This window comes from Balearica regulorum, chromosome 11, assembly GCF_011004875.1.
Source record: "Balearica regulorum gibbericeps isolate bBalReg1 chromosome 11, bBalReg1.pri, whole genome shotgun sequence".
In the NCBI taxonomy this organism is placed as follows: Eukaryota; Metazoa; Chordata; class Aves; order Gruiformes; family Gruidae; genus Balearica; species Balearica regulorum.
The window spans coordinates 15,247,448-15,261,228 of NC_046194.1; the positions used below are offsets into that span (position 1 = coordinate 15,247,448).

The 13,781-nt window shown below is 41.2% G+C and overlaps 1 protein-coding gene across 3 annotated transcripts in view; it reads left to right on the plus strand.

Annotated features, from left to right (window-relative positions):
• AFF2 (ALF transcription elongation factor 2) overlaps positions 1 to 13,781 on the plus strand; it is a 348,828-nt gene that overhangs the window by 186,071 nt on the left and 148,976 nt on the right. For all 3 annotated transcript variants that reach the window (XM_075763452.1, XM_075763453.1, XM_075763454.1), the window contains exon 4: positions 665 to 709. In XM_075763452.1, the coding sequence (XP_075619567.1) occupies positions 665 to 709 (45 nt within the window). The remainder of the gene's footprint in view (positions 1 to 664; positions 710 to 13,781) is intronic.

The following is a 13,781-nucleotide window of genomic DNA, read 5'->3' on the forward strand; positions in this document are numbered from 1 at the left end:
TAGATATATGGCATCTTTCTAAGGGGAGAAGAAATATCTGTCAAGCCTCTCAAGGTGGATTCCTGTGTGCTGTTCAGTCTTCAGAGGATGCTTAACCTGCAACAGGCTGATGAAGTGAGGGACAACAAAATCAGCAGCCACTCTTACAGTCCAACCAGTATTTTACTACAGTGTATGTTTAAGTTTTAAGAGCTCTCTTAGCTGTTAGCCTATTAAGCTGTAGGATAAGATAGTTGATGATAACAGCTTTCTCCTAACTGTTATCACCTCTGTCCTTCGCTGCAGTGTGCGGGAAGTTAAACCAAACCTCGCCTTCTCTCTGAAGGCTGCCGATAGGAGTAACAGTGGGATCTTCTTCAATTACAGAAGTTTCAGGCAATTCTACTGCCAGTTCTCAACTGTGAGGAAATCAGAGTACTTTATTGCTTCAAAACTGTTGTTAGTAGCACAAAGCAGCGCGGAAGAAAAAAAACAACTTTTGACAAAATGGGTCCTGCTGATGATTTATGTTGATCTGAACTAGAAAATTTGGTAGGCAGCAAGCATGGATACAGCAGTCTTCAAACAGAGGCAGTTGCTTGTTAGCTGTTCACCTGTGTGGTTGTAGTCACTGAACTTTGCATCCAGCACCTGACTAAACATTTCTTTTTTTCTTTAAACCTAGGTTACCCTTCCCAACGACTCCAGCTGTGTGGAAGAAATATTACGGGTGAGTAATACCTTTGCTTTTGTATCTTTTGTATAATTGTAGTGCTGTTATTTCATCTTTAATGGAGAAGGGTTATATGGCTGTCTTTAACATTGTAGTTAAATAATAACATATTAGTGAGTTTGTATTAAGGAGACACAGCCAAGTGATAGGCCCAGGGTGCTCCTTAGTGAGTAAGGTCAATTCCCCTAATACTCTGCATCTGCCAGCTTGTCTCGGTCAGGATTTACACACGTTCCTGTTCTTTTTTTAAGCTCTCGGTCTCTGTGAGTCTCTCCAGGACACATTTCTCTCCTACCCTGAGGTGGAGTCACCTTAATTCTCCCACTCACAGACTGACCTACAGTCTTCCTCCTTCTTCCCCCAAACTACAGTTGCTCATCATTCATGGTTTTATTAAAGACCTACAGACGTTTTTCCTGGGAGCTCTGATCAGTGGTTGAATACAGAAAATTAAAAACCCACTCCAAACTGAACATGACTTAATTGCAACAAGAATGTATAACAAGAGAAAAGGGAGTGTACGTGACAAGTTGTATACATGTACGTCTGCCTTAAGTGTAAGATGGGTTTTCCTCAGACGCCCCAACTTTGGGGTCCCCTGTTGGCAATGGGTTTTGTCTGGGGGCAGACAAATCAGATTTGTCTGGGGGCAACCCACCAGTCCCTATCTGAGATTTGGGGTTTTATCCTCATGGGTTGAGTTTCCCATTTGTCAGAGCTACCTCCCTGGGATTGCCAGCCAACCAGCTGGTTTTCAGTGTAGAGGGGATAAAATTTCAGTGGGAATATGCACCAACCATGTCCTTATCACTAGGAGCAACTGGTGCAAACTAAGCCAGACCTGAAATCATGTGTAACAATCGTGCCAACTTGCTTGCAAAGACATGGACTTATTCTTGCTTATAAAATAAAACAGGCTTCTCAGTATTCATTGCAATCCAGAGTTAAATAATTTGGGAAACTTGCATCCATTATGTGTACACACATTATCTTGGGATGCTATTGATGTCCTTATGGGTTGCCAGTGTTGCTGCAGAAGTATGTTGAACCAGCAGGCAAGCATGCACATGCAGACCTGGGGTAACAGAGGAGTATGCATCTGCATGTGCACTCAGCAGCAATGAATGCAAGGAAATAAATAAAATTTAGTTTCAACCTTCAGAGTGAGCAGGGATTTATTACCTATAGAACACAAGGGAGCAAAAGCAAAGAAAATGTTGAAAGGCTGTGTGAAATACTTGGTACATTTTAAATGTCGTCTTCGCCTGTTTATATTTCAATTAGGTTCATTACTATAGTTGGAATAAATGACTTGTTAGCTGGGGAAAGCAGTTGTTTTCAGTAAACAGCATCAAAAGGAAGTGTGATGTAGCGAATTTCAGGGATCAATCATCCAGGTGACAGTTTTAATGTGGGAACAGTCCATATAAATCACAGGAAGCAGAAATGTCTTTTTTCTAATCAAGAGGAGGTGATCCTATTTCCTACCCCATGACTGTAATTCGAGTCAACAAACAGGCAGACTGTCCCGGGCTTCCTTCGGAAACCTGCTGAGATCAGTGTAGGACTTTCTGTTGTCTTCAGAGGACGGGAATGAACTGCAGAGTCCCTGCGGCTGCTGGCAGCACCTCCTGCTACCAGTAGGCTGTTAAACTCAGGGGCAGACAGAGCAGGGATTTGTCAGGTTTCCATTTCTCTGGGGATTGGTCTCACAAGGGCACATAGTGGGCACCTGAAAAAGGGATATGAACTGGCTGACCTTTCTTGACTGCTGAGTGCAGATGCCTGGAGGCACCCACTGTGCCCAGCCTTGCCATCCAGCTATGGAGCAAACCTGTGAGCCGTAGCCGCAGGCATAGCCAGGAGCCATCTGGACTGAAACTGCCTGTGCCAGGGAGCAGGTACAGGCTTGGCATGCCGCAGGTGAGCGTGGGACCTCAGTCATGGTTCATCTGGGGTGTGCGCTCCCTAGGTAGGTGTGTGTGCTGTTACATGGTGAGGGTGGCTTAATGCACCATCGGCATGGCGTTAGGCAGCTCTGGGCACTGACAGGCTGTCGGCAGCCTTCTTGTAACCTGTCTGCAAGCAGGCTGCAGGCTGCCAGCAAGGCCTTGCGTGTATGAAAGCAGCAGATCACAGAGCTGCTTCTGGGGCTGCCCATCAAAGACCTATCAAACCCCAGTCCCAACTGGTTGCCTTCAGTGGCAGCATTTCAGACTTTCAACTTCGTATGGTGCTGCAGCATACATGGAAGTAGAAGTACTCGGGTTTTGTCAATGACTTTGTTCTTCTCAAATTTATAATGCAGAATAAGGTAGTGGGAAATGTGTTTTGGCTGCATGCAGAGTATCATATTCTGCTTGATAGGCAACAGAGAAAAAATAAGTAAGAGAATGTGATGTCCAGCAGTGGTCAAAATCCAGTCTTCAGGCTCCCCATGGCAACCCTGTGTCAGGAGATTCAGGCTGTCTGCTCCAGATGAAAGGATAACCCTTGGTTTCAGCAGCATTTTGTGCTTTGAGAACCTGGATTAAGTTCCCAGTCCTGACAGATACTTTCTGGCCTTTTGAGGCCATTTACATAGGGTCTGAAGAGCCTTTGGGAGCATGAGCCTCAGCTCCCTGATGACAGCTTCCCCAAGTAAAACAATAGGCTATTAACATTTCTGTCCTGTCAAGGATGTTGCAGAGGTAAACAAGAAGGATTAGAAGACAGTCAAGCCCCGGAGGTAGCCGGATGGGGCTGTAACATTGTGCGTTTTGACCAGTCAAACCATTGGCAACGACTGGCTATTTCAGCTCTGGGCCAGGTCCGCTGCTGAGCTGTGCACCCCAAAGTGCCGGAGGAAGGGTGCTGCCACCTCCTCACCCCGGCCCTGCCCGTATCCCTTGAGAGCGTTTCATGCCTTGGCATTTGCTTTTTTTCTTTGCCTTGACGTTTGCTTTTGTTCTTTTTTTTTTAAGTCAGGGAATTAAGTGACTTAATTCAGTTTCACCCCTCAGAAAGACACGGTAACTCTCATAAGGTTTTTTGCTAGACTTTGCAAGGAAGAGGGACCAAAGCTAAGATCTGTGACCTCTGATTTTACAGATCTCTTTTTTCAAGCTGAACTTGATTAATGGGGTTTGTAATTGTAGAGGTTTGCAATTCCTAATCTCTGTCGTCGTCTTTTTTTTTTTTCCCTAGGAAAAAAAAGGTTTAATTGAGTTTATGGTCAAAAAATTCCAACCGAGTGAGGGGAAAGGTCTTGAGTCCGTTCAGACCCCTGAGTCTTCAGAGACAAAAATTTCACAGTCCTTCAGATTTCCTGAAACACTTAGCCACTTATGTCATCTTGTGTAAATGCTTTAAGGACTGTTCCTGATAGTACAACCAAAGGTTAATGGCAGACAAGTCTCCTGTTGATTTTGCTTTTCTAACTAGGATGGCTGAGAATGTTGTTAAAAATAATAACAATTAAAAAATCTTGTTTACAGCTAAGGCCAAGATGCAATGGTAGTACAGGAGATTTGCATTTAATATAGGTTGCTAATGCCAAATTGAAAGATGAAGGCGAATACACTGGTGGTCGATACACTTTTTTCTATTCCAAAATGTGGATTATTTTTTTAAACCAGCATAATGTCTTTGAAAGTGTGGATAACATGGAAGACAGGCAATCAACAGTGTGTGTAATTCACATTTTATTAATATGGATTTAAATTAACTTGTCACTTGCTATGTGCAGCCATTGAAAAATGAGTTCATTGAAATGTTGTGATACAAAGTGCAGATGGGGTGGGAGAACTGACGTTTTAAACCAGTATTCTAAAGCTGTGACTTTTCCCACTTGTACCAGCGCTTTACATCAGTGTACCTTGCTGCTATTGTGCATTACGTGAACCGTCGAGCTGGTCCAGGCATAGGGGTGTGTGTAGGTGTGACACCGAGCGTAGACTAGCAGCGATCCTTTTTCTGCCTACAGAGAGCACAGAAGGGACCTCCCTTAGCATCGGTTTGCCTCTGGGTAAAGAGGTGAGAAGTATACAACATTACATGAGAAAGAAAGGAAATTGTATTTAACTAAATTTTCTTGAGGACTTGTAGTGTAAATTGAAACTTTGGGCTAGGTGTTTAGGCAATTGATTAGACGTAATCCCGCAGAAGTGAGGCTCTGGTCTGTACACATAAAGCTTTCGTGTCTGTGTTGCTAACCATCTGGGCAGGCACTTCTGTCTAAAAATCTGTCCCTGCTTAGAGGAACAAAAGAATTCTTGTAGGTGCATATTTGCTGTAGCAAGGCATCAAGTGACTAGATGGACTTCTGATGTTACGTGGACAGCTGTGATATTAATTAAAAGCTTTCTAGTCTGGAAGCAAAACAAATCCTAAATATAATTCAGATTGTAATTAGTATAAAAATGACTGGAGTTAAATGAGCAAAGTCTATAATTTGTATGGTCTTCTATTCTTCTGATGAGTAGCTCATGTCTAATGACATTGGAGAATATGTAAATTGATCAGCAGGTGAAAATGCCCTTGACTGGGCAAATTATGTGTACTATTACCTTCCTCATGCCAATTGAAAGCACTAACAGATTTAATATGTATCATCCATAGCTGAGGTGAGCTGTTCACAGAAGAAAATGACGGTAACAGATACAGCCCATTATTTGCCCCTCAGTAATTGTTTTCTCTTCTAAAATACAAACCAACATTGAAGAACGATGCTAAACCTAATTATAATAATTGTAATTTGAAAAATACAGGTACGCTGTCCAGTGTGGTTACAAATGCACTTAGTAGCTGACAGGCAGTTTAAATATTTTCATGTGGAATCTGGGGGCTTGCTGGGGAGGACATGATGTGAATTTAAAATGATTATCCAGACGTCATTGGACAAGTGAATAACGAGCTGACTGGCCTAGTAAATCATGTGAACCTGTCAAATGTGGGAACACGTTGGGGAGGAGATGATGTCAAGTAACAGTAACTTAGCAACCTGGCATTTAGCTGTCCAGAGAATGAGTAAGAGTAGCCACTTTTAAATAGCTGAGTAAATAAATGAATCCCTATATGTCTTAGGTGTGCTATAAAAATAGCCCAGCACCGTATGTTTTGTGTCAAGCTGCTTCTTTCTCCAGGATAAGGTGATTTATTATTTCTATTGAAATGAAAAAATGGATTGAAAAGTTAACCCACGTGTAAATGTGTATCTGCGGCCTTTGTCCCTCGTCTGGCGTGCAGCCTTTGGAAGCGTGTAAGGAACGGGTAATAGCCTGCTTTGAAAAAGGCAATGTGTTACAACTGTAGGTTGTTTTTTCTCCTTTAGACTTTGCTCATGTATATGAAGATTTGGATGGATAAAAACAATTAATTTCTTAGCAATTTCCAAGCCATTGTATTTTCAGCTTTTTATCAGCATTTTCTCGATGGAGGCAGAACCAGTTTCCGGGTCTGACATCAAAATAAATCAAGGGGTAATTCCACTGACCTCTGACCTCATTTGAGTTCATTGAATTCTTCTTCCTCCCACACTGGTATAAATTGGCAGCAAGTCCACTTACGTTGCTGCTGTTATTAAATAAAAAGGAGTTACCCCTGTATTACTTTAGGTATACATAAAAGTCGCAACTAGTCCTTTGCTCGCATGACTCTCTAGATGTAGTCTCACTCCAGAAAATGGAATGCTGAGTAGATCTTGAGAACAGCTCATTCCTGGTTTAGTAGGTGATCGGCCCAATTCTTATCTCAGTACCACCACAAGCTTTCAGCAACAATTCCAGGAAGGTGGAAAGAAGCCTTTTCCCAGCATTTTGTGCACTGTCCAGCCATATACGCACAGACACGGTGAGATCAATAGTTGGAGTCATTCAAGCCTGATGTAGGTGTGAAATGCAAAAGGCTTTGTGGGAGGTGGAGAATGCAGCCCTAGGTCTTCCCAGTCTAGAGCAGACCCTTAACATGGAGGCTTACCTTGGCCTCTGTGAGTTACACCTGAAGGCAAAACAACAGGATTATTCAAGTTTTTCAAGGTGGCCATTCACCTTTACAGTGACAACATTATGGTACGACCCATGAGGAAGGCACCTCAGGACCATTATCCCAAAGCTGTCTATATTAACTTGAAGGTACGTAATGTAGAAAACTCAGAGCTAACTTTAGGCTAGCTGAGTAGGAAGTTGGCACGAGTCAACGCTCAAGTACTAAGCTTACGCGGTTGGTTTTGTGGGCCGTTGTTGCGCTGCTGGCATGGCACAGGTTAGGTACGGGAAGAGTTCACTTGGGGTGTAGATACATACCACAAATCTGCTTTGTCCTGCTAGATCTACACAAAGCAGACTTCATGCTGTTGGGGAGGTGACAGGGAGAAAAGGTTGACTGTCTGATCTGGCAAATGCGTGTGGGTGTGCAGCGTTTCCTGTATTCGAAAGGTGTTGTTTTGCACCTGCCTGTTACAGGGATAAATGCCTCTTCAAGATGTAAGGCAGCAAAAGATTAGACCTTTGTCAGGACAGACAAGCAAGGTCTGATTCCAGCATGCAGGCCCATTTATCAAATAAAGGTTTTATTTTCGTAGCAGTATTAAAGAAATTATTTAGGAAAGAACTTTGAAATGTAAAGTCTGATCATTATGTGGGTCTGTTGCAGCCTGTCTACACTGTAACAATAAAAAAAGATTACAAAAGGTATTCAGGAAAAGAGAGAGAGATTGCAGTGCACAGATTTCGAACCCACTATTCAATTCTGTTTTCTTATCTCCTTAGCCATAATATTCTAACATATATATTTTTGTAATGCCAAATTGAAAAATTGCTGATTTCAGTAGTATTATATAATTCTGCGATCCTTGCCAGATTTACCATTACTACTAAAATTACTGTAAAATGAGCTGACATCACAAGTGTTTGGGCATGTATTACTGCTCCCAAAGAGAATGAAAGCACTCTCATGAGAAATGAATGACTAAATGAAAAAAACATTAATTCTTATCTGTTTTCCAAGCTCTTCAGTATCTCTTTTGCACCAAAACAGCCACTTTTCGTTTCTCTTCCTCATTGACAGTCACCTCAGAAATGATCCACTATGTATTGCAACATGTTACATGCTCATCATCCTCACTCTGATTCAGTACTGTTACGATAAAAATAGTGATATTTTTGAAAACAAAATAATTTTTTAAAAGCGTATTCAAACAAGAAAGTAATTTGAGCAAAGTCACTGTCTTGGAGGAATAGATAGTTTTGCAACTTCCGCAGAAGATCGGGTGCACCTTCTGTGACACTTAAAAGTTTTGGTCACTTCATATACTACTTTTTCAAATACCGCTAAGTTTCATAGTTCCAGAAATAACTAGAAGTGAAAGAGACAAAAATGTGGGAAAACGAGCTGATGGGGTCTTGTAGTTGAGTGGAGTATCATAAAACTAAGATTCCTACTCTAGATTTGCAGACCCGTGGGACCTGGCTTCCTGTCCCTTTTCATCATTGTCAGTAAAGAGTAACTCCTTTATCTTTGAGTGAAAGTCCGAGAGAAAACAGACCCAAGGAATCTGGCATGTCAGATCAACTTTGACCTTTTGTATGCTCCCATGAACAAAAAAGGGCCCAAGTGCTGAACTTGATGGAAAATTTTAAACACTTCTACACTGTTATAGTGTTTGGATCTAGCTGTACCAGGTATCCTCCCTTAAGGACCTCGTGGGCTGCACAAATTTATGTTGTCTAAAAACACAATTAGGAACTTCAGAGCCTGTTGTGTGCCTGTCCTGGAGTACTGCTGCAGATTCCAAAGTGACAGGTAACAACTACTGGCACAGTATGCAGTGCGGTCAAGTAGAAAAGCCATCTGAAGCTCCTACCCTCCACTTACACATCTTACTGCCAAAGTATTAAACAAAAAAAAATCTAGTCCTATTTTGAAATATAGGTAGTAGAATATTCCTCTGGTCTCAGATTAATCATTTCTGTTATTTCATCTTGTCCTGTCAAAATGAAACATGGTTAAATATGGGCATTGAGTGTTTAAACTGCTAGCAATGTTACCTTTCATTTAAGTAGATTAATAATGTGTACTCTGCATAACAAATTGCTTTAGGCACAGAATGAAGATATTGGAAACATATTAAAATCAAGTTAGGCTTTCTGAAATGAATGTATGCTTTAGAAACAATTCTGGTTTGAAATGACAAAGTCTGTAGCATCTTCTGTGGCTCTTTTTCTCTCGAAAGGGAAGGGCTCTATTTTTGCAGCCCTGAGGGCAAGTGTTGCAGGTTTCAAGTCCTGGTATGAAACCTCCCCGTAAGTCAGCACTGCTGAAGAAGCTGGTGGGGCCCATGAAGGATAAATTGGCCATATGTGGTTAGTCAAGAGAAACAGGCAGGAAAGGGCTAGACAGACTTGCAGTGTCCAAGGGAAGACAGGGCTGGAAGATGTAACTAAATGAATCTTCAGAGAGAGTTTCAAGAGCTCTCTTTGAAATTCTCCTCTGAATTTTCAGCTGGCCATGACAATCAAAGTCTAAAAAAATTGGTCAGTGGTGAAAAAAATATATGTAAGGAAAGAACTAGAGAAATGAAAGAAGGGGGCCAGATATTTGAGGCATGCTCAGTTTCACTGCTTTAACTATACCCGCCACGTTGCAACCTTTGATGCTTCACTGCTCTTGTGCTCTTAGAAGGAAAGTAAAGAAAACAGGACAAAGATGACACCTGGAGTAAACCTGAAGTTAGAACTTTGAATCTCATTGTTGCACTCAGAGGAAATGGGTGGAACTGTTCTGTTACAGCAGATACTGGGAATATTTGTTGTCATTTTTTTCATGTACTTCTAAATTTAACCCAAGTCACTCCTAATCTTTTCTTCTTAAGGCAAGTGTACAGACACCAACTGAGTTACAGGCCAAGAATTATTTCTTCTTGAGAGACCCCCTGGATGAGCAGGTGGACTTCTCCTTTAGAGAGTAGTTCTGGAAGCTGCCTTTCTGGGGAGAGCAATTTATGTCTTTGCTACTTGCCATTGATCTGTGGGTTTTAAGACTGTCATGCAGCGTAGTCAATGGAGCTCTTTCGGAAGGTGTCCTTCTTGCCTGTGGAGATTGTTTCAGCTGTCAAAGTCTTCAGAATGCACCACTTCACATCTGCCAATGAAAGACTGATGTGGTCCATCTTCCTGTCTCTTTGAACATCCTCTCAGTAAATGGTTGAATACGTAGACTGAGATAAAACATCCTACCTTTAATGTTCCTGTATAGCCTTGAGATGCCCCTTTGCTCCACAGTGTCTCCTTCTATGAAATGGGGAAACAGAACCTCACCCACACTACCATCGTGTTGCAAAGTTAAATTATTTGCTAGAAAAATGCATTGAGGTCCTCAGCTGGAATTATTGGTGTTATAATTGTGCAAAAGCAAGGCTCAATCAGATATTTAAATTTGTACTACATACTGTGGCTTATCCATTTCTATAGAGAATTTCTAACATTTCTGTAAAGAAAGCATGTCATTGAATTTAATGTTCTGAGAAACCATATGAACTTACAATCTATTTTAGCCATATATTTCAAATTGTGCTTATAATTGTGTTTTTTATTGAATATGTAAGTTCCTTTCAATTTCTTAATACAGTGCATGGGTTTTCATACGCATTTGAAAAGAATGCACACTGTGGATGGGAGGCACTTCAGAGTGTTTTCAAATTGTCACAGTAAATTGTCACATTTGTTTAATTAGCCTGTAGATCCTGCCACATTGATTTATGTCAGCTGTGTAACAATTTCTTAGGATAGCTAGAAAATCTGACCAGAATGCTTTTTTTTTTTTTTTGCCAAGGAATTTCTCACATTTCTTTTTGATTTAAAAGCAGTCATACAGACACCCAGCCTTGCAGAAGTCTGCTGAAGAAAATGTCAGGCTGTAGCATGAGAAAGGAAGATGGTTTTATTAGTTCAAGGTGTTGAGGTGTTTGTTGACCATTGTTCAAAGGCAAGAGATAAAAACTGACTACAAACATGAATCTGAAGTTCAGACCTAAGTGCCCAGATTTATGTTTGTTCAACATTCTGCATACACTGTTTATTCTACCCGCTGCAAGTGTTACGGTATTGCCTTTCAGGGCTCCTAGGGCAAGGGCTCTGGTGTGGCTGTCACTAGAAACCCTGTTCTCAACAGTTTACAGCTCTTCTTTAAATATTTCCTCTATTCTAAAATTTCTGTGCAATGTCTAAGCAATTATTTTTGAGGGGAGGTGGAAATAATACCTACTGGTACTTTGCAGGGTAAAACATGGACACGCATGGACTTAGGAGACTTGCATGGGTTGCTAATGGCACACAAAAAAAAGGGCAGGGTGGTATTCATTGCATTTGTTTCTGCTTGAGTGGGTTATTTAAGGCATGGACCAAATTTCACCTCTGGAGCCAAGCTGGAATATGGCAGGTACTGATCTCTGGTGAGGAAGGCTTTGAGATCTTCTGATGGAATTGTTGCACAAGCACTGACTGTTATAGGCCCCTTTGGGCTTTGTAGTCCATTAATTTCTTCGCCATAAGTATATCCTGCTAAAGAATATGTTGTTTGTGTACCCCAAGGTACAGTAACCTTTAACAATATTCTTCTGAGCCTCAGGAAAAAAAAACCTTGGTGTTTGGTTTGTAGGAGAACATTCCCAGTAGTGATTTTTTTCTTTTTTTTTTTTTTTTTAAATCAAGCCAATTAATCCCTTCCCACTTATTCCAGTATTTTATCATTTCTAACCTCTTGAGTCCCTAATGTTTTCAATAAGAGGTCTGAGCTGCCAGTTTATCTGAAAAAGGAGTGTTGTACCAATCAAATGAAAACTGGTGCTCAGACTTTTTTGAAGAGCAGCCCCTTGTCGTTCCTGAGTTCAGACAAAAACAAAGAACACAGCTTCAACAGTGAGGCGTTCACTGGAGGCTTCTTTCCATGAAAATAGTTATCACTCCTTTTTTCTTTGGCAATTGAGTCATTGTTGCTTTTAAAAGAAGTTGTCATGATCTCCTCATTACCATTTTTCTTAATATGATAAGTGTAAACTACAAGAAAGCTATCATGTTTGAAAGGATACAGGAACCCTAAGGAATGTTATGCTGACTGCTTGTGCTCCTTGAAAAGGCTTAGACTGGGAATTTAACTAAATGTATCATTCTGTCTCCTTTGCAGCAGCATTGTCATTTTATAGTGCCTTTCACTTATAACGCAAGTTACCCTTCAAAAAGAATGCCGTGCTACTGCATCTAGCCTTTGTGTCTCTTCAGCAAAGTGAGATCAACAGCTCCTTTTGGTAATTGCTTGAACGTGATAATACATTGCACTTTGTACTTAAAAGACAAAAAGTATTCTTTGGCAGGTTTATTCCAGTTCGTCCTTGTATGATAACTGGTAATTGTCAGTGTTTGACACCAGCTGGAGTTGCAAATAGCACTAACTGCTTAGAGCGAACTCCCAACCACGGGTCTACCGGGTGGTCTTTTCTTGGGCTCGCTCCAAGTTTGTTCGGGATTGCTCATATGACCCCTGATAAACTATGACTAATGAACAGTTTGCTATTCCTTTTTGGCCATCTAGAAGCAACAAAGATAATACATGTCATCATCTACTAATGTAGATATATAATTTTTAAATGCTGGAGCAGCAAACTTGCTGCATTTTAGTGCTGTGGCTTTTGTGTCCTATTCACTGGTTTTTCCTGTGGGAAAAAAAGTAGTGCAGTGTTTGGAGACAGGAAGGTTATGGACTTTGCCCTTTTTCAGCCCTGTTTTTAGGAGTTAGTTTGTTTCAATATAGTTTGTTGTCAGAAGGTTTTTAAAAATGCAGGCATGGGAGGAGGATATCTTAATCTGGGGTATAGGCTGAACATGCTGATTTCGGATGTTAGGACCGCTCTGTGTGGGACCAAGCATCCTCAGCTGTCATACGTCTTAGTGGCAGTTCTGAGTATTTGATGTTTCCAACCTCAGACTTACTAGCTTTGCAAGAAAGAACAAGCTGGGAAATGAGGAATCAAATACATGCACGTGACAGTGGGAATCTGTCTACCAGAAATACTCTGAGGCCTCCATACCTTAAGGCAGATCAAAAAAGACCTCAGCATGTTTTGGCTTCGGTTTTCTTTACTCTTTAAGCTGGCTTATTTGGGTAAGGCTGACATGCCAAAAAAGTATATGTTGTATCAAAACATCTTCTATAACATACACCCATTTTTTCTACACCTGTTAGCTTAGCCGGAGTGGATCAAAGAGGACTGTTGGCATGATTTACAGGACACACAGATGCAGGAACAGACCTGCCTCAAGGCACAAGTGAGGAAAAGGAAATCCAGACTGAAATGTTTGTTCTTTTCCAAAGGCTAAAATTACTATATATAAATGCCAGGTCACATGATAGGGTTTCAGGTGGCTGCTTAGGTCTTTCTGTAAGAGAAGAGAATTAAAAGGTTGAGTATGAGAGGTGGCAGGGACTCTACCTCTCTGTTACAGGCCAGAACCCATAGTATATTTTTTGGCAAACATGCTAAGCTTTTAACCTTACAAAAAAACATGGTGCCAAATTAGGCGATCCAATGATCAGGCTTCAATTTGAAGTTTTCCATCCATCCAGGGCGCTCGGTGAATGCTGATCAAGCTCACTATGTTGTCCACCCAGGATTTTCCAGGCAATATTCACTGTTCCCAATTTCAAGCCAATATTCTGTCATAGGCATTGCATAAGACAAAAAATGAGACAGTCTTTGCCCTCAAAGTGCCATTCATAGTCTCTGATACGGGCACTGGGAAGATAATAATTCTCTGTAGGGGAGAGTGCCACCTTCATACACTAATGGAAAAGCAAGTTTTCAACTGGGATACATGGCAGGGAGAGCATCACATAGATCAAGAAAAAGAAATGGTGAAAAAGGACAGCTTCTGTAAGTGCAGGTTGGAGCTTTTCTAGGTTTTCACTGTGTCTTCGCTGCAGCCTCAGACCACTGTTCTAATGGCGTTACAGTTGAGGTGTCGATGAGACCATGTAAGAGGGAAAGACTCAACATTAAAAAGAAATGCTACCCTGGCACACCCACTCAGGAAAACCCATG